The 20,633-nt window shown below is 42.0% G+C and overlaps 1 protein-coding gene across 3 annotated transcripts in view; it reads right to left on the bottom strand.

Moving 5' to 3' along the window:
- Positions 1-20,633, bottom strand: part of lrp4 (low density lipoprotein receptor-related protein 4) — a 139,728-nt gene that overhangs the window by 7,064 nt on the left and 112,031 nt on the right. For 2 of the 3 annotated variants that reach the window (XM_079240913.1, XM_079240912.1), the window contains exons 14-33: positions 20,235-20,452; positions 13,705-13,881; positions 10,797-10,922; positions 10,035-10,243; positions 9,707-9,788; positions 9,516-9,621; positions 9,228-9,429; positions 8,927-9,116; positions 5,815-5,946; positions 5,522-5,662; positions 5,363-5,449; positions 5,105-5,276; positions 4,806-4,968; positions 4,277-4,502; positions 3,890-4,193; positions 3,530-3,748; positions 2,618-2,752; positions 1,640-1,748; positions 1,177-1,321; positions 698-811 (exon numbers count right to left, since the gene is read on the bottom strand). In XM_079240913.1, the coding sequence (XP_079097039.1) occupies positions 698-811; positions 1,177-1,321; positions 1,640-1,748; positions 2,618-2,752; positions 3,530-3,748; positions 3,890-4,193; positions 4,277-4,502; positions 4,806-4,968; positions 5,105-5,276; positions 5,363-5,449; positions 5,522-5,662; positions 5,815-5,946; positions 8,927-9,116; positions 9,228-9,429; positions 9,516-9,621; positions 9,707-9,788; positions 10,035-10,243; positions 10,797-10,922; positions 13,705-13,881; positions 20,235-20,452 (3,257 nt within the window). Of the gene's footprint in view, positions 1-697; positions 812-1,176; positions 1,370-1,639; positions 1,749-2,617; positions 2,753-3,529; positions 3,749-3,889; positions 4,194-4,276; positions 4,503-4,805; positions 4,969-5,104; positions 5,277-5,362; positions 5,450-5,521; positions 5,663-5,814; positions 5,947-8,926; positions 9,117-9,227; positions 9,430-9,515; positions 9,622-9,706; positions 9,789-10,034; positions 10,244-10,796; positions 10,923-13,704; positions 13,882-20,234; positions 20,453-20,633 lie in introns of all 3 variants that reach the window. The other variant, XM_079240911.1, reaches the window with a different exon arrangement.

Below are 20,633 nucleotides of genomic sequence, written 5' to 3'. Positions count from 1 at the left end.
TTGTTATGTGTTTACCTGCTGTAAGACATTTACATGCAAGTCTAGTCACATAAATGAAACACAAACACCTGAACGCTTCACCCTGGTACCGCCAAGGTCATCATTTTTACTGTTTACATATTGAATTACTAAAACTGTAAATTTCCACTAAGACTGATTTTGACACTTAGTATGATAAGAACAGCAAATCTGATCATTTCCACCCGTTTCGTCCACAGGTGGTCATTTTGACCACACAGGCTTTTGTACAGTTCTATTTATAGTTTCCTGACATTCTGCATCAAATGAGGTGAAAGTATTCTGTAAAGTGTGGTACGTAGAGATGGGCCAAGACTGTATCGAACATACAGGACCTTCCAGGCATCTTCTTCACTGGCACCCAAATAGCTCAAAGGTAAGTTCTACAACAGCTGGCAGAAGAGCTTAAAGGCGGAGTTTATGAAGGGAAACATCCAGCAAGGGAGGTGGAACAAGTGCAGGGCAATCCAAAAGTGCAGCCGACCCCTAAAAGGAGGCGATTCCAGGTCCCGGGAGGCTTGGAAAGAAAACTTCAAAACTCTGACACTTACAGCAACTGCTTAGAGCCATGTGGAGCAGGAGAGGAATCTTGATCTGTTCTGGCTGCAAATTGTAATTATTTTGGGTGAATTCACACTTTTTTTGCAGCATTGGACTTCAGTGAGATGTAGAAACCTACTTGTGGAGCAGAGTCGCCCATCTGGCTCATCTGGGCAGGCGCACACAAAACTGTTGGTCTTGGCAAAGCAAAGGTGAGTGCAACCTCCATTATTGATCCCACAGAGGTTAGTTCCTAATGAAAAGAACAGAAAATACTTAAAACTCAATACAAAGAATCGGAATATTTTATATGAAATAAGGTGTGTTTCTCTTCATACAGAGAGTAAAGAGACTTCTGAAATTGGTTGACACCAGCAGGGCGACGCTCAAGATCATATTCAGATTATATTCTGAGAGATTATATTAGACTGGCACAAATAATCCAAACACCTGGTTCATTAATAATAAGATGATCTGAATCAGATGTGTTTTAATGGTAGTCCAAGTCAGTGGTCATATTTCAGATGTTGGACCCGGCCGCTTCATCTTCCCAGCTCACGGAGAAGCTGATAAACAGAGTCGATGTTTTCCACGTCACATGGAGGACAAACGCCTTACCTGTTTGTCTGTTAGGAGAAACCACTATAATGTCCATGAGGCCCTCCACATTGGCCAGCACTGTTTCTTTGTTTCGGCCATTGTATTTGTCCACTCGCTGGATGGACTTAGTCTGCCAGTCCGTCCAGTAGATCCAACGATCTTGCTGTGAGAGTCGGGAGAAAGGAATTAGAGGGGAGGACACCGGCTTCAACTGGGGAAACGAGGGAGAAGAAGAGAAAAACACCGACAAGGAGTGGGGGATGAGAGGAAGAAGGGGAAGGAAGAAAAATGAGGGTCAGAGTGGAAGGGAAGTAGAAGAAATGGTTAAGGTGAATGGATTCAGTATGAGCTGCAGGACAAAAGACGACAATGAGAATCACACGGTGAGCCGATGAGTCAAAGAGAGCAGGTGAGTGGAGGAGGCAGCCGGGAGGAAAGGTCAGCCCAGAGATCAACAGTAGAGGATGGTTGGGAGGGGTACCTGTGTAAGGGCAAACGGGTGGGACACCGGGCTGACAAGGACTTGACGAAACTTCCCATTCAGGTCTGAACTCTCAATCCTGTCCAAGTGAGCATCCACCCAGAAGATCCTGCAAAGGAAATATCACAGATTTATAAGTGTGCTGCTGTTTAGTCAGACAACAGCAAAAAAAAGATTTAAAAAATTAAACTTCTTATATATATATATATTTTTTTTTTTTTTTTTTTTTTTTTTTTTTACAGCTTGTTGTAATTTATATCTTTACTTAGATATCAGTTCATTGGCAGCATACAACTAGCATGATGAGACTCTAATAACATTATCAATGTTACTCATGTTGCTTGACACAATGTTAGCAATAGTAGCTTCAAGCTGCTTTAAGCTAGCATTAGCTGTGTTAGCTTTTTGCAAAAAGTACATTTCTGTTAATTAAATACTAACAGATAAACATGATAAATATTAACAGTAAGCAATATCAAGTAAGTTGGTATAAAAAACAACTGAACCACATGTTCTGCTATTTCCAAAGAATTTATCAAGTTAAATCAACAAATGACTCAGGATGCTAATATGTGCAAACAATGGTTAGCATGATTACAAGCTAAAATTGCATGCTAATTTATAAATGATAGAGTCTTGTGTAGATTCTCAATCATCCAGATCGTATAATAGTCGTAAGAGCTTGAAGAAAGGCTGTTATTGTTAAATGACTTGGCTTTAAAACTACAAAGATTACTTAATACCACAGGGGTTTTAGGTATGAAAATATGTATGACCCGCAACAATATTTTACTATAAAAGGTACAAAATTTTCAACTTTAGTTGATATAGAATCATTTTAATAGCTGTATGATTTGTAAAGGATTTACTGTCTTTACAATGGCCTTAGATAATGAAACCTTACAATAAAGTAACATGACATGTTTATTAAGGACAGAAGCATACTTATGAGATGTATTTTATGCTTCTTATTCTGACCTTCGCGTGTCATAGTCTAATGTGAGACCATTGGGCCAACCAAGGTCGGTTTTGATCAAAATTTTTCTGTCCGAACCGTCCAAGTGAGATCGTTCAATTTTTGCATCGTTGCCCCAATCCGTCCAGAAGAGAAACCTGCAGAGAAAAGATTAACTTTATACCGTAAGGAAAAATAAAGAGAAAAGACTTATAACTATTGAGACAACATTTCTGTGTTTTTCCCTCTGAAAAATTTAAATTCTGATTCATTGACAGTTTTTAGGATGTGACGACATGTAGAGTAATAAATTTATCCTCAATAAGAAATTGAATTTGTTCTGCAGCATTAAAATACATGAAATACAGTTGAGAAAAAAAAAAAAGAAAAAAAAGCTAATTAACATAAAAAATACAAAACAAAGCATACTAAGATAAATAGAATTCTGGATATTATTTTAAGAATAAATTACAGATATAAATACACAAGGATAAAGAACAAATATGAAAAATGAGTACTGCCAAACTATAAACCAGGGATTACATGTTGATGTTAAGATACTGCACATGAATATAAAGCGGCTAAAGTCTTTTTTTGTGTGTTTTTGATTAAAACTGCAAAAAGGAGGCAACCGCAACATCAACACAGTGGTTTAAATCGCCCTTGACACAAAAACATCCTGACTTCAGGTTGCACGTCCGAGTGTGGAGGATAAAACAACGATAGCTGTGTTTAACACTTGAATATTAAGTGGATGGACGAGGCAGCCTGTTCATGGCAAATTAGCTCAGTTTTTATTTTAAACAATCATATAACACTGGAACTTAATTTTGAATATCGTATTAAGTATTTGCTTTGAATTCTTCTTAAAAGAAAAGGCAGAAGCAAAGTGGAATGAACATGCATGTGAAGCCCATTTCGCGTCTCATTCTCACCCTTTGCTTGGGAACACTGCGATAGCTCTGGGTTCATCCAAACTGTTGTTGATCAGGACTTTACGGCTTGTCCCATCAAGACGAGCCACCTCTATGGTGTTGCGTCCAGTGTCAGTCCAGTACATGTTTCTGGACACCCAGTCCACAGCCAACCCATCGGTGGTCTTCAGGCCCTGGCTGATCACCGTTTCCATGTCACTGCCGTCTAGATTAGCACGCCTTCGGCACAAAGTACAAAACAGAGGTTATTTCAAATCCAGAATTTAGCTTATTGTGTTTATAAAAGATGTTTTAATTCTTTCTTTATATATTTATATACTATAGGACATATACGATAAATATAAGAATCTGTGCCGCTACCTGATGACATCAAGGGTGACATCGGTGTAGTAAAGCTTTCCCTCTACGCTGTCGTAGTCCATGGAGATGACATTGTGCAGCTCCGGTACAGGTACGTGAACGTCCGTATGGTCATTGGTGTCCAGGGAGATTCTGCGCACGCTGACACGGTTTGAGAAGAGCAGGTAGGTCTCCGGTGAGTCATCACATGACCTGCCATCTCCCTTTAGCAGGATGCCAGTGGGGCAGGCGCAGGACGTGTCGTTGGGACGGGGCAGGCACAGGTGGGTGCAGCCTCCGTTCCTTCTGCCGCACTTATTGAAACCTAAAGAGACCACAAACAGACAGACTGATGTAAAGAGGTGAAATAAATCTCTGAAATAAAGCCAGCTCTTTGCTCTGACTCACCCAGTGGCCTCTCCCTGTCCACCGCCTGGATGTCCATCAGGCCAGGCAGGTTGGCCCTCACAGTGATGATGTTGGCCCCCGTGTTTTTATCAGCTCGCTGGATGCTGCGGCTCTGCCAGTCGGTCCAGTAGATATGGGACCCCAGCAGGGTTAAACTGTAGGGATGCTGGACTGGAGTCACAAGGGTCCGGCGATTCTGCCCATTCAGGTCAGACGCCTCAATGCGCTGCAGAGAAACAAGGTTTATTTTCAGTTTCTCATGATATCCATAGTCATATGTCGCTGGGTATCATTCTACGTCTTCCAAATCAGAAACAAATCAGCATCTTTCCAGGTTTAACGTGTTTCTAAAACATTTGTTTTAAGAAGAAATGGCTAAAATCTCTCTAAACACATCTAATTGAAAGTGACTTTGAATGAATTTAAGAGCAGAAAATCCTCTAATCCCCAGAGCAGAGAACCAGACTTTTTCCACCCCCAAATAAAAATACAAGATTTGAGAAGAAAAATTCATCCAGTCGATACCGACCTCAGTGTGAGCGTCAGCCCAGAGTAACTGTGATCCGGCCATGTCGATAGCCAGGCCATTAGGCCACCCCAGGTTGTTGTTAATGAGGACCACACGCTCAGATCCATCCATTGCTGAGCGCTCCAGCTTGGCATGCTCTCCCCAATCCGTCCAGTACATATAGCTGGAATAGAGAAAAGATACAAATAAAGGATGCAGAGATGAGAATGGTGGTGATATAGAATAAAATCTAGAGCTTAAAGCATTTGATCAAATGAAACCAGATTTAAAAAAACCAACTATCACAATGGCAGCCTCACCCCATCTCGTGGTAGAGGGCGATCGCTCGGGGGCTGTCGAGGTTTTGCCAAACGAGAACTTTCCTCATGGAGCCGTCCAGGTTGGCCACTTCAATGCGGTTGGTTCCCGTATCCGTCCAGTAGATCTTCCTGCCAACAGCGTCCACCGCCAACCCATCAGTCGTCATCAGTCCTACAAAAAGAAAGAGATGTGAAGTAATGACAACATACTTTAGCAGAATTACACAGAAATATGTGTGAAATGTCCCTCGTCCCCACCTGTAGATATGACATCTTCATGTGCGGTCCCATCAATGTTGGATCTGCTGATTTTCTTCATCGTACTGTCAGACCAATACACCTTTCCTGCAGGAGAAGTCGGCGAAACTCAAGTTTCTGCATCCTAAAACAGGTTTCTAGAAGAGTTGGGCCACAAACCTTCTTTAGGGTCAACGCCAATGGCGATGGTGTTTTTCATGGAGCTGTTGACAGCCAACACCACATCAGCGAAGTAGGGAATATCCAGAGAAACCATCCTGATGTCCGTCCTCCGAGCAAAGACGAGGAAGCTGCTCATGCCTGCACACACGTCACATAAAACCTCCCTGTCAGAGTCACAAGAGGCTGACAGACTTTTATACTGCTGGGATAAAAAAGTTTCTTTGTTTCTGTTATTAGCATTTTTCTTCTTCTTTTATTTAATGTTACGTCTTGTGGGGAGTTTTCCATACCAGGTGTGCATGTCTTTCCATCCGTCTGCAGGTTAATCCCTGTGGGACAGGCACAGCTGGAGGCTTTGGGGGCAGGCGCCAGGAGACAGAGGTGGCTGCAGCCTCCATTATTCACCACACATGGGTTGTGCACTGCACACACACACACACACACACACATGGACCGATCATCCACCGACCTACTTCTGATGTAAAATGAGAAGAAAAAAAATCGGAGAGGTTTGGGAGAAACTGGGGCAAACAAAGCGCTCAGAGTAACAGATCCCAACAGAGAAACCCTTCTGGGAACGGGGGCAAGTCCCTTACATCAGTGGGATTACAGAGGTGTCACTTTGGTTCTGGGTTCAGTTTACCTGCACTCCCCCGAGTGACAGCAAGGACATTTAATACGAGCTTCGAGCCCAGTCAACAAAAGATACGTTTCCTTTGTCACAAGCCTAAGAGAACACTTGAAATGGCTCGTAGATGATCGGACAAAAATACTTTTCTCCCACAATTCTGTGCTTCAGTACTGTTACTGTAAGATCATTTCCAAGCACAGAATTTGGAATTTTTTGCTTTTATACAAAGTTTTACAGTAAAATTACACATTTAGATGTTTATTTGATCTACTTTGGTCAACTTCACATGAGCAAATTGTGCATATTTAATTAAATAATGACATATTTGCAGAAACAGGATTGACGATTCATTCGAGTTTCTTTTCATATGAAATAAACTATGATATGATTGTTTTGAGCTGTCTGCATGTAGCATGCAGACAGAAAAGATCCTGCCTGTGGTCCAGAGTTGGAGGTGTCCAAGATATTTGAAATGTATTACTTAAAAAATAAAACATTTCTGAAAATATCACTAATTAATCTTACAAATAAGCAGTTATGAAAGTTTTTGAGATGATGTCAGATGGCTAAAAGGTTTACCGATACAACAAATGGAAAATAGTGAGATATCACAGGTCATATATGTAGGACTGATACCAGAGGATGTAATGGATGAAGAAGACTTGGGCCTTTTTAAACCATATGGTTAATGCAAAGGAAGACCTGCGGTCAGCAAACGAAAACAGAGCTCTATGCTCCGAGATGGGCTAAATGACAGCTCGATTTATCTTCTTAGATTTAAATTTATCAAAGATTAAGACTGATTTCAGAAAGAGCACATCTGAAACACAACAAGTGGAGAATGTGGACAACTATGAATAGTGTTTGATTCACACATGAGGTTCGGTGCAGACAGTTCTCCAACGTGCACAGCAGAGGTCCGTTTACTGAGCAGAGACCGAACTTGTGATGTCCACACCAGCACTCTGCAGGGCTTTTAAATGTGCTCCATAATCACTGGGTGTTCAACAGAGATTTGTGGTCAAACTGGGAGAAGAAGCGAGTGTCACAAAAAGCAAAAGACATAACGCAGCAACACAATCATGCCTTGCACGGTGAATTCATTGTTCCATCTTTAGGTTGTTGCTGAAAGCCGCCCAAAGATGCTAAACGCCAACTTTTTACTGGTGTAACTCTGGTCGATACGTCCTCACGCTGTAGGAGGCTCCTGTGTACACGATACCATCCTCACATGTATGTGTATGTATGTATCAGTTTGGATATACTGGTTTATATTTATTTTTGACTTATTAGTAATAATGATTAGTTTTGGACTCGTTATTTACTCCTGGTTTTGTCTTTGATTAAAAATAAAATTGAAACAATATCAGAAAGAAAATGCACTTTTTTAAAAAATATATTCTGAGGCGGAAGCTTTTAATTGTATTTCACACGTTTATCATAAATATATTCTGAACAATTTCACAGAGAAAACCTTTAAATAAATAACCACAACTTCCTGTGGCTGGTAATATGATGAATTATTCATTAATATGAGTGTAGTGGAAATGTTATATTGTATCTTACTAAATGTGGTATTCCATGTTACATGTATTTACATATATGTTACTCATTATGGAAATGTTATTCCATATCCAGTAGTTCACTCTCTATGGTAAAAGATTCTCTCTAAGTGCATTTCTAAGCCGGGGTTGCTTCTAATGGGACATTATGTCCAACATTTATCTGCTTTTATTTTTATACAACATAAAGCACACATGGTAAGTTGGGATGACAAGCTTCCAGCTATGAAAACTACTCAGTTAGAGGTTTTTTATCTACCAGACGAGGGGTTCTCTGTCTGCTGAGAGGTGCCAAAGAGTCTGAATGGCAACCTTGAATGGGAACAATAACTAAGGCTGAAAACAGGTTCTGATCTGAACCCTCCAGACTTCTGCTCCATCACACTTCTGAACACTTTCTCCATTTGCAATTGTAATACTTTTTCATTCTTTGTTTCAGAAACTCTTTTACTCATTTTCACACCAGTCCAGACTCCTAATCTTTTGATTATTATGCCACAACATGAGAAATAAACTGGGGAAGTTTCATTGTGATTGTGATTAGTAGGGCTGTGACGATATACTTTTGTCCCGATTCGATTCGATTCCGATTTTTTGGGTTCGATTCGATTCGATTTAAATTGCGATTCTAAAATTCTTCGATTTTGCTGATTTTTGTGGATTAAAAACAAACAAAAACTTTTTTTGCTAGTAATTTTTCTTGATTTAATTTAGAAGAAACAACACAGTAGCCAGACCATCATTCTGCAGCTATAATACCCAAGAAGACAAGTAAAAATATCAATAAAACCAATAAAAATGACAAAACTATTATAGTGGATTCATTTTATTTAATTGAATAAAAAAAAAAAAAAAAAATAGATTTTTTTAACAAAAAAAACTATTTTAAAATTGTGAAACAAAAAATCCAGATTTTCGATTTTTCGGTTCGATTTTCCCACCCCTAATAATTAGTTAAGTCACCAGGAAAAAAATGGATCGTTTTAAATAAAACACTTTGCTGTTCAGATGAAACTAACACGGCATGCTGCAGCGTATGTGTAACTTTAACACCGTTGATGAAATGTCACTAAGTCAGAGCTGAAACTTTGCATTCAGCCATTAACCGTTTCAGTGTCGAGTTTTGGCATTAAAGGATCAAAACAACACGGAAGCTGGAGAAGTGCGTTTTGTATAAATGCTTCAGTGTTCATGGAGACGTGCACGCACCTGTCTCACGGTGCCGATGGAACATGTGTATGTCCATGAGATTCTCCAAGTTTTCCGCCAGCGTCTGTCGTCCCAAACCAGTGAGCTTATCGGCACTCTGGATGCTCTTGGACTGCCAGTCCGTCCAATACAGCTTGTCTTCGTGTACCGTCAGGCCAAAAGGGTGAGGCAGCTGGCTGCCAATCAGAACCTGAGTACAGAGTTTTAAATCTTCCTGAGCAGACTGGACTGGTCTGACTTCACTACTGATGACAAGAAATACATTTAAACATGTCATCCAGCATGAAAACATGCATTTTACCTGCCGGTCTGACCCGTCAAAGTTGCCAAACTCAATAGTTTTCATGCCGGCATCGGCCCAGTACAGACGTTTGGTCTCATAGTCGATGGCGAGCCCATTGGGCCACGTCAGATTGGTTGAGATGATGACGATGCGACTGGAAGCGTCCATTCCTGCACGTTCGATCTTTGGGTTGGCGCCCCAGTCAGTCCAGTACATGAAGCTACAAGCAAAAGGAAACATTCAGGAGTCTGATTCTCTGTTCAGCTGGTTCTGGGGTTTTTTTCTAAACCTTCTTCATCATCTCACCCTCCGATTGGGTCAACGACAATGTCTCTGGGCCGGTCAAGGTTTTCCCATATCAGGACGGTCCGCATGCTTCCGTCGGCGTTAGACACTTCGATACGGTCCGTACCTTCCACCCCAAACACGACAAGTTAGACTCTAAAAGCAACATGCATCTACACAGTGTGGGAAATAATGCTTGTTCGGTCATTTACCAGCATCAGTCCAGTAGAGTTTGCTGGTCACCCAGTCAATTGCCAAACCTGCTGGGCTCTCCAGGCTGGTGTCCACCACCACCTAAAAAACAACACACAAGGAAGTGACTCCTTCTGCTATATAGTTTCTCCCTGAATCACAGATATAGCTTGAAACATGCATGAACTGATTGTTTTATTTGTCCCAAACGAGGCTTTTATTAACATAATGAACAGATTTAAAGACAAGATGCTGCGCTTCACATCTTCTCCAGCAGATGGCAGCGTTGCATAATCTTTAAAACATTTCCTGATGCCTCCTTCAGCTATGACATCAGTTGTCACCAACCTCCTGCTTGGCGCCATTCCACAGCGCTCTGTTGATGGAGTCGGTAGTGACGTCCGTCCAGTAGATGTAGCTGTCTTTGGCGTCCCAGTCCAGCGCCACGGCGTTGCGTACGTCAGCCAGAGGGATGACATCATCGGACATGTCTTCAGTGTCAAAGCTGATTCGTCGGATGTCCGTCCTTCGGGCAAAAAGCAGGAACTTGTCAAGACCTGATTAAAGACCAAAGGTCTTCTGTCAGTCTTCTAGCGGGGTCAACAGTGAAGACAGCAAAACAGCACGACCACAAAGACACAACTAGCAGCCATCATGAGGAAAAATCTCATCAGCCTGACTGAATAATCTAAATAAAAACTTTTAACATAACTGTAAAAAATTAAAAATGAACATTCATAACATTTTAAAAGCAGAAGTAATGATGAAAAACAGATTCACTTATTCAGCTGTAAAACATTTAACTTGCTTCAATTTTTCCAGTAATTGAGATCCTGTTTTACGTCAAGCAGACCTTTTATAATCCTCCGCATTATCTGTTCTCCAAAATTTTCTTTGCTCCAACAGCTTACACCTCAACTGGCGGCTGATCCGATTAACTGTGTTACAGGATTAACTTTTCCAATTTAGCGTCTGAACACAGACTGGGTGATAAGCCAAACTTCCCAGTTGAAAGTGGGAGGAGGCAGAAGATGAAGCACAAGATGCGTTACAGAGCTTCTAACATTACTAGCTTCTGAGTTAAGTTTTTAATGTCATAAAGGAACTCACTGTCGGCGCAGCTGTAGTGGTCCACCTTCTTGAAGCCGGTGGGACAAGCGCAGGTGTAGGTTTTATTGCTGGGGAGACACAGGTGGCTGCAGCCGCCATTGTTGGTTCCACACCGGTTCCTTCCACCTGAAGAAGAACGAGACGATTCAGCAAACTGTTCAAGAGTTAAAGCTTTTATTTTTTTCCTCTCCTCCAACCAGTTTGAAGCTGCATGTCGCCCCCCCCCCCCCTTCCTCCATACTGTTAGCACAGTTAGCATGTTAGCTCGCAACATGTAAATTCCTCTGCCGACTGTCAGCACGCTTCAGATTTCATTCCCCCTCTGGAGCATCTTTCCTCTGTTTAACTTCTACGTCCTGCATGGATGTAACCTCAGATGACTGACAGCTTCTTAACTAAAACAAAGGATCAGTCTATAACCCCCCCTCCTGCCAACACAGAGGCAGCTTGCAGTTCATATTCGTGTCAGGCTGCTGGAGAATTTCTGTCAGTACGAAAACAAAAACGTTCTCTTGGCCAGAAGACAAGTTCAACATAGTTTGTTATCAAAGAACACAAGTGTTCGCCGTCACGCTGATGAAGAGTTCTCGACTGGCCAGTTCGCCGCAGGGTCCAACACTAACGCAACAAATCACTCTTTCATCTGTGGATTCACCGCCGTAGGAGACGACTTTTCGCTTCTGTGTGCAACGATACGTTTAAATAATCCTTTCCATGCCGGGTGTCTGTCCTCGACACCGTTCACGTTTTCATATTCAGCATTTAAATCTCCTCCTTGCCGCTTCAGGCCTCGTTCCTCTCCGAGAAGATCGGAGGTTTTCAGAAGTGGCATCATTTCTCTCACTAAACCTCTTTCATACAACAAACCTAGGTGGGTCTGCTCTTGTTGTTGAGCGCCAGAAAATTAAAAAAAGGCACTCAAATGCATCATTCAGATCAGCTACAACCATCTACGCCTCTCCGTGTTCAACAAGGGAAACTGGATGATAAAACACACAAACAAAGCAGTGTTGGTTTATTATCTCAACACTGTTCTCTCAGCAGCAACGTCTGCCTAATTCCAGGTTCTGGCTAGTCAGAGCCGATGTAGGAGCCGCCTCTGCAACGCTCGGCTGCTTGTTTAAAGACAGAAAGAGGTAAAACTAAAGGTAAAAAAAATCATGAATTCTCCAGGAACACCTGACAGCCACAGATGGTAATTTAACAAGCTGGGATTGGCTGAAAACAAGAAGCAACAAGGTCAAACAGAGATGATCCGAACAGCTAAACGTTGGCTAAAGATGTCAGAAAGCTGGGTGTCGCACTGCAGGAGGAGAATCTCCGTCCAAAACTCTTCTGTTTAAAGGAAGGCTTTTTTTATTTATGGCCAAACAATGTGGGTTTTATAATGGTTTGTTTTTTTCCTCCACAGCGTTGGACTGGAACACGGTAGCAAGTTCTGTCACTAAAACATCATCACAGCATGGAGGAAAGTAGCTTCAATAAGTTTTCTATTTAACCTTTGCTGACCTTATTAAAAACAAAAAACAACAAACTCTTCATTCACATCTCATTTAGACGTTTCAAGCCAATCAGAAGTCGTCCTGTCTGATGTGTAATAACTGCTTACAGGTTAATGCAGGTAAAACCAAACAAATGAATTAGACTCGTCTGTCCTCAGAAAGCTGGCTCTGCTGTGTTTCTGCAGCAGCAGCAGTCTAATGAATTCATTGGAAACTGCTTCTTTTAATTGGAAAAATACCTCCCAACTCCACAGACTCCTCTCTGAGACAGACTGGAGAGGATTACATGTGCTTTATTTCACCGCATTCAGACAATTGCAACAGCTTTTTTTTTTGCTTTTTTAGGCTGAAGGAGCTCGTTCAGTTCAAAGCGCTGCCGCTACGTTTTTACCCGACACGAGAAACTGACGTCATCTGATGGAAACATGGCTGATCTCTTCTCTCAGGTCCGCTGGTTCAAGTCTGCCAGTGGTCCACGTCTGGAGGGGACAGCGCGTTTAAAGCAGAGGCCCTCAGGTTGTGGAAAGCTTTGCTGGTTTCTTCACATCGACTTAAAAGCAGCTAAAGAGCCTTTTATTCAGTCAGGCTTTTCATCAGATACTGTTTTGTTTCCTGTTATATTTCATGTTGTCTCTTTTCTCCGTATCATCTCCTATCTCCATAGATTACTGGTAACTTGCATGAAAGGGTCTGTTGTAAAGCACGTGATTATCAATACTTTTATTTAAAATAATACCTTAGAAGACCTAAAAGCGCTAAAATAAAATTTTGACTCCCCCCGACCTTCCCGCCTCCTCCTGAAAAGATAGAATATTTCTCCATGACACATTTCTGCCTTTTCGTCCTGCGATAAGATAGATCGAAAGATCTTATCGTTTGTCCGTCCATCCGTCTGTCTATCCATCCATCTATCTGTCTATCCATCCATCTATCTGTCTATCTATCCATCCATCCATCTATCTGTCTATCCATCCATCTATCTGTCTATCTATCCATCCATCCATCTATCTGTCTATCCATCCATCTATCTGTCTATCCATCCATCTATCTGTCTATCCATCCATCTATCTGTCTATCTATCCATCCATCCATCTATCTGTCTATCCATCCATCTATCTGTCTATCCATCCATCTATCTGTCTATCTATCCATCCATCTATCTGTCTATCCATCCATCTATCTGTCTATCCATCCATCTATCTGTCTATCTATCCATCCATCCATCTATCTGTCTATCCATCCATCTATCTGTCTATCCATCCATCTATCTGTCTATCTATCCATCCATCTATCTGTCTATCCATCCATCTATCTGTCTATCTATCCATCCATCTATCTGTCTATCCATCCATCCATCTGAGAGGTAAGGATTGTGAAGGTCTCTTTGGGACCTGCCAGGCACCGACCTGCAGGCTGCCTCTGGGGGTGCAGCGTGTGGATGTCCATGGGGAAGTGCAGCTTGTTGCGGATGATCTCCTGGTTCTTGCCGGTGAACTTGTTGGCACTGTTGATGCTCTTGGTGTGCCAGTCGGTCCAGTAGAGGCTGTCCTCGAACACGGTGATGGCGAAGGGGTGAGGGAGGCCTGAGGCGAGAAAGAGAGTGGCTTATTAAACCTGCAACAGGAAACGCCACTGTTTACACGTTTTACTGGTGAGAAGTTAAACCATCAAAGCAAACAAACAAGAGTCTAATCTGAAACTCTGTGACTAATCTGTGATGCAGATTCGATGGTTTGAATCAGAACAGTAAAGAAAACCGGCATGTTCCACCGACACTCTCCAAACATCCTCCCGTTCTGCGCTGTGGGCTCGGCTGATGTCATATTGTCCTCATTTAGAGCTGCTTTCAATTACTCTGCCTCTCATCTGCCTGCAGCTGCTTTAGTTGTGGCCGATGGCTCCGACCCCAGAGGCACTCCCATGGTTTTTCCAAGCATGATGCGACTTTTCTGAATGGAAGATCAAGAGGAAGCCTTAAACCCAGACGGACTGATGCTACATCAATAAAACCCACTTCTTTTTTTCATCTTTATTTCCCCAAATTTGCAGCTTTTAATGACAGATCAGATTTTTCCAACAGCCGACAAGATTTATAAACATCATATGTGGAATAATGCAAAAGATTAAAAGCTCTGGCTTCTCCTAAATTGAGGGTTTTGTTGTCGTTGGAGGTCTTTGTGCTCTTCTAATGCAGTTTAATAAGAGAAGAGCTTTTCTTTTTTTTTTTTTTTTTTTTTGTCTTGTCCAGCATTTAGGCAAGCAGAATGATGGTCTGGATGCTGTGTTCTGCTGAGCAAATTTTCTCTGCCAAGGGAAGCTTTATAGATATAATGATCTCCTTGACTTTCTGAATTTTTATTTTATTTCTATGTTTATTTTGTATTGTTGTTTGAATTGTAGAGTTTGTACTGCTGGACCAGAGAGGACAGACGGAAGACAGAAATAGAAAGGAGAGAAAACACCTCATAAGAAAAGGGAAGAGCTTTTCATGATTGTCTTGAAATACTCAAGTCTAAGATTTGTCACAAGCATTTGTCTAAATAAGCAGGATCTGTCTGACTGACTGAGCCTCTACCGCATTTCACACCCCGGAGAGGAACAGAGAGAATACACACACCAACATTCTGCATTATTGATAATAATGTTTACATGTGAAACCTCAGTGTTTGTTTAAAGGAAACAGGCTGCAAAAATAAGCTTCAGGGCCTTGAAATGTGTCGACACAACAACTTTGCTTTTGCGATCACACAAGCTGCAGTGACGGATCCCTGACGGGGAACGTCCTGCTGGAGACGGCGGGACGCATCGCCTCAACCACATAAAAACAATGTAATCATTTCTTCTTTTATCTCAACCCTGCTCTAGAAATGCAGCTTCACAAGCATTCCTGGTGGTGGAAGGAATGATGCACTCCTGCCGCTCGGTTGCTCATTCGCTGCTTCATGCCACCTTCATTCAGTTTTTCCTGATGTTACTGAGTTTAGAGAGCAAAAATAACAGAGCAGCGCCACCATATCTAGTCTTCCTGGTGTCCAGGTGTGTGAAGAAGTGGTTCCAGCAAAGTGTGTTTGTGTTTTTGATCTTATCCCACCATGAACGAGACAACAGTACACCCTCCTTCCTCCTCCTGAGGCGCCTGCTTTTCACACGGTCACCTTTCTTCTCGTCCTCTCTGCACCTCCACCCCTTTATCTCCTGAGCTTTTCTTCTTTTTTTTTAAATTCCAGGACAGCTGGAGCAGCAGCTGCAGGTCGACAGGGCATCAAACGTCCCGCTAAGCCTTCACAGTCGCGGCCCCTTTAACCGACACGCAGCACCTCCTCGTCCTCTCACTCCGAATCTGTCGCCTCCAGATGGACAGAAGGCGGCTCGCTTGGTTTTTACAGACAAAAAAGCTGCTTGTTGGGAGGAATTTTTATAAAACAAAACTTAAATAAATATAAATAGAACTATATTTTCTATATTTAGGTAGGTGTGCTATGGGCGGTTGCGGTCATCAGAGCACCTGGCTACATGAGGCTGTTTGCTCTCGAGTCCTTTCAGCCCAGCTTGGTTTGTTCAGACACGAACATGCAGCCACTTCAAAACACGGAATTCCACATTTACACGCTGCAGACACATACTTTCATTTCTTTCTTTAATAAAATACATCTTTGTGTATAAACAGCGTGGCCTTCCCTCATTATTGTCACGACCTTCCGCTCTGGTCGAGACAATAGAAATAAATAAAAACAGGATCCTGAATACACAGGTGAAGCAAAACAGGAGCGTTCTGATCAAATAAAACAAAGATGTTGCCCTAAATATTTAGTTGAGAAAACATATTAATATACAGTTTAGAATAAAAGGAAAGATTAGATTTGTTAAACATCAATGTAAAAGGTATCCAAGTTTTACGTTTCGCTGGAATCAATAAAAAAATGGAGGTTGAATAAAGATTATTTCCACAGTTTAGATCGACCTTTGGTGCATTTTTTGGTTAAATCCAGATGTTAAAGGAGTGTTTCTGTCCTTTACACACCTAAAAGTTCAATCAAATGTTGCTCACAACAAGCTAGAGCTCTGCTTTAAAATCCAAACTCATATTTGCAAGTTTTACAAGCAAAATATCAGTTATTAATATTGGGATAAAAACATTGTTTTTCTCTCACAGTTGGTATGTCATGACTCAGGACATCCCTGGACTCGTACTGACCATCAGTCTGAAGCGGCGTGTCGCTGCCTTAAACTTGTTCATATGAAGACGACTGTTCACAACTCAGGAGCAATTTCCGCCTGAACAGAACCGAAACGCCCTCAGACTGTCGCCCAGGATCTTATTAGCCGGTGTGTTTTTGAGTTTTGATTTAGTTTCTGCCTCTTTTACCGGACAGGGATTCAGATCAGAAAGAGAGGGAGTGAGAGGAGTCGCATCAGAACTGCTTGTGTTTGGGTTCTGCAGCCTCTCAGCCAGGTGAGCCAAACGCCACCGTTACAGCTGAGGAACAGGCAGCCAGATGTGCCACGCCATCATTTCCACGTGCACAGTAAACATGGCAACTAATGACTAAATTACAAGCACACACATACGGAGACAAGCACGCCATCCTTCCTCAAGCTGCACAGGTGTGTCATGTGCACAGCAGCGAATCCACCCGCGACACCTGTGGGAGGAGCTGGCACACGCCCGGCCAACAAACACACACACACACACACACACACACACACACACACACACACACACACACACACACACACACACACACACACACACACACACACACGCTGAACTATAGGTGCAGGGAGATAAACGCTCGTTAACATTCCAGGGCACTGAATGTAACCATGCGCACACACACACACGTCCCATTTGTCCTGTGTGTTGTCTGAGCAAAAACAGGCTGAGGAGGAAGGACAGGGCCAATTACAGCCTTTTATCCTCACAGCACACATCATTAAGGAGCGCTCACAGGAGCGATGGCGAGCACACACACTCCAACATTTCCACGTCCTCTTTCTTCTGAGTTTTGGTCATTAAACAGATGTTTTCAATTTAAAAAAGATGTTTTATTAAGTAATAAATATGGTAGCTTCACAAATTTCCTATATTGATTCCATTTGAGCTTATTTCGTTTAATTTTCTATTAATCTGATTGGATTCTATCTGGATTCCTTCACAGCTGATCGAGCAGTTTCACATTATTCTGGAATATTAAAGACATCCTCAGATAACTGCAGAGAACATTGAACCCCTTTAGATGACAATCACAGTCAGTTACCTGGGAGTAATAAGGTAACTGGAATAATGTGAAATGACACATCTACACGTGTTTCTGACATGCCGTTTCCCTGGAAACACTGTCAAACTCGTTCATTTCGTTAAATGTCCTGATGAAACCGCTTCATTCTGTCAGATATTATGTTGAACCTGCAGAGAATAGTGGATCGATTTCAGGCTGTAATCCGACTCAGAAATTCCTACATGTACGGTGGATGAATCGTGATGGACGTAACGTTATCAGCGGGACACCGGAGCAGGAGTGTTTCCATCTTCATTTCCCAGAGAGAATTTAAAACAAAAAAAAAATTCTGTCTGATTTTCAGATGACTGACATGTTGTCTGATGTGAGAATTTATGAACAGAAGAAAAAAAAATCTCCAGAAAAATGTATGAATTGATAAATTTGGAATAAATAAATCAATAAATCCTTTTTTTTTAAACCCAGCCCCTGTAATATATTCTACATTTTAATCAATATATTTTTTAAATATTTAATATTTTTTATAATTTTTTTTTTATTTGACAAAAGTAGTAAATTAATTATAAATAAATTCTGGAAAAATAATAATAATAGCAATAATAATAATATTAATATAAAAATTTTTGACATCCAAGTCGGATCTTTTCTTAGTGTTTATTGTTCCCACAAGCAGCTTTCCAACAGTCGATGTGAGGATGTGTGAGGATTGCAGAATTGTTGAGGCCATGACATAACAGTGAAAATGCACGGTTGCATTGTTGTAGCAGAGAGCTCCGTGCGTTTTGGAGCATTTTGGTTCATTTTTCAGTACCGAGTTAATGATGTAAAGTAAAAAAAACAATTCATTACATTTGGTGATCAGAAGTTGGAGATAAAACTGTATTATGCTTCTGTCCCTTTAAAATAAACCCAAAAACCTGCATAATGATCTGGTTGAGTTCCACTGCAGCCAGTCTCAGCCTGACAGCCAGATTAACAAACTTCCCAGCGATCCGAACGTCCTGCCGGCTGCTTGTTTGCTACGAACGCAGCAGGAAACAACAGAAGCCATCAGGAGAAGCTGAACTACAGCATGACGTCTCTGAAGCTGGCCTGTGTTTGTGTCTGCTTTCCTTTCCAAACATCATCTCCACTTTTCCTGCACATGAACACAAACACACTTCTCTGCAGGATCCAACAACATAAACAGAAGCAACATTAGGAAGGTTTTTTTGTTGTTGTTGTTGCCATTTTGTGGCTTCTGTGTGCGTTTATTTCCGTGGGAGGCTGATGTGCGTGCTGTTTAATGGAAATGTCGCCTTGATTAACTCCACATGCCATAATGGAGAAAGATTACTGTAACGCATCATCCATCATCTAATGTAAGAGCACTTCCTTGCATGTGAGTGTGATGATTAGTGAAGGTCTCAAACAAGGCACTTGCCAGACCTGCATGCTGCATCCTTTCTGGTTCACTCGGACTCAGTCTGAGCTTTGTGGCATGGTGCGTTATCTTGCAGGAAGTAACCATCAGAAGATGCTACACTGTGCCCAGAAAGGGATGGACATGGTCAGCAGCAACACTCAGGTAGGCTGTGGTGTTTATATGATAATCAGCCAGTAACAAGATCCCCAAAGTGGGCTAAGAAAGTCTTCCCCACACATTTACTCCACCTGCAGCTGAAACCATTGATCCAAGGCAGGATGGATCCATGTTTCCATGAGGTTTTCACCAGATTTTGAGCCTACTATCTGAATGCAGAGCTGGAATGGAGACTCAGACTTTCTTCTGTAGTCCAGTCTTGGTGATTCTGTGTGAACTGCATCATTTTTCAGATTTTAGCTGACAGGAGTGGCACCCGATGTGGTCTTCTGCTGCTGCAGCCCATCTGCTTCAAGGTTTAACATGATATTCTGCATAGCCTGGTGGAAGCCGCGTTTATCTGAGCTCCTGTTGCCTTTCTATCATCCTGAACCAATTTGCTCATTGTCCTCTGACCTCTAACAAGGCATTTTCATCCAGACAGCTGCTTTTTCAGACCGTTCTCTGTCAAGCCTTCAGATGGCTTTGTGTGGAAAATCCCAGTAGATCAGCAGTTTCTGAAATACTCTAAATAGACTAACGTGCCACATTCAATGGCACTTAATTTCTTTCTTCCTCATTTTAATGCTCAGTTTGAACTTCAGTCAGTCATCTTCACCATGTCTACATGTCTAAATGCACTGAGCTGCTGCCTTGTGATCGGCTGATTAATCCAACAGGTGGACCATTGAAAGTAATGAGAAAAATTAATAAGAACTTAAGAAAAATGCACAACAAAATGTTAAGATATCGCATCTTTTTTTTTTTTTTGTGAAACAGTTTCAGCTTTATGCAGTTTAAATAAAAATGACTAAAAAAGTGAATTTTTTAATTGCTATTTGCACTAAACCAGAGTGAAAACAACCAGTAAGAGTCAGAAAAAGTCTCAGTTAACTTCACCTGGAAGCTATGGCTACGTAGCTGCAGTCTTTACTGAAGCACAGCAGAGAGGGACATTTCCCAGCTTTACTAGAATATCTGTGGAAATTTCTGGTTTTAAGTCTCCTAGAAGAAGCAGGTACGTAACCCGTGAGGAAGACCGACCTTTTCAATCAGCACAACCACAAAGCGTCTGGATCTTTCTGCCCTGATGTCATCAAGCAGCCTGATTACACTCAGACAGATGAGCGTTTACCTTGGCTGATGACGGCCTTGCGGTTGCGCCCATCCAGGTCCGCTTTCTCGATGACGTGGTGCTTGGCGTCCACCCAGTACATGCGGCGGCCGGCATAATCGATGGTGAGGCCGTTGGGCCAGAAGAGGTGAGTGTCTGCGATGACCCGCCGATTAGAGCCGTCCATGTTGGCGTACTCGATGCGAGGCGTGTTGCCCCAATCCGTCCAGTAGATCTTACTGTGGGGGAAAATGAGACAGTAATGCTGAGTTTACCTGCTTACAGATAAAGCTGGGCAGGCAGAACCGGACGGGTTGTTGTGACACAGCAGGCGTCTGACATGGACAAGTCCTACATTTCTGTCCCCTTATTACCACACGCTGGTATGTGCAAGCTCAGAGGGAAGATGGATCCAGCCTA

Source organism: Telmatherina bonti (assembly GCF_933228915.1).
Source record: "Telmatherina bonti genome assembly, chromosome: 1".
In the NCBI taxonomy this organism is placed as follows: Eukaryota; Metazoa; Chordata; class Actinopteri; order Atheriniformes; family Telmatherinidae; genus Telmatherina; species Telmatherina bonti.
This window is presented reverse-complemented; position numbering and strand designations above follow the sequence as displayed.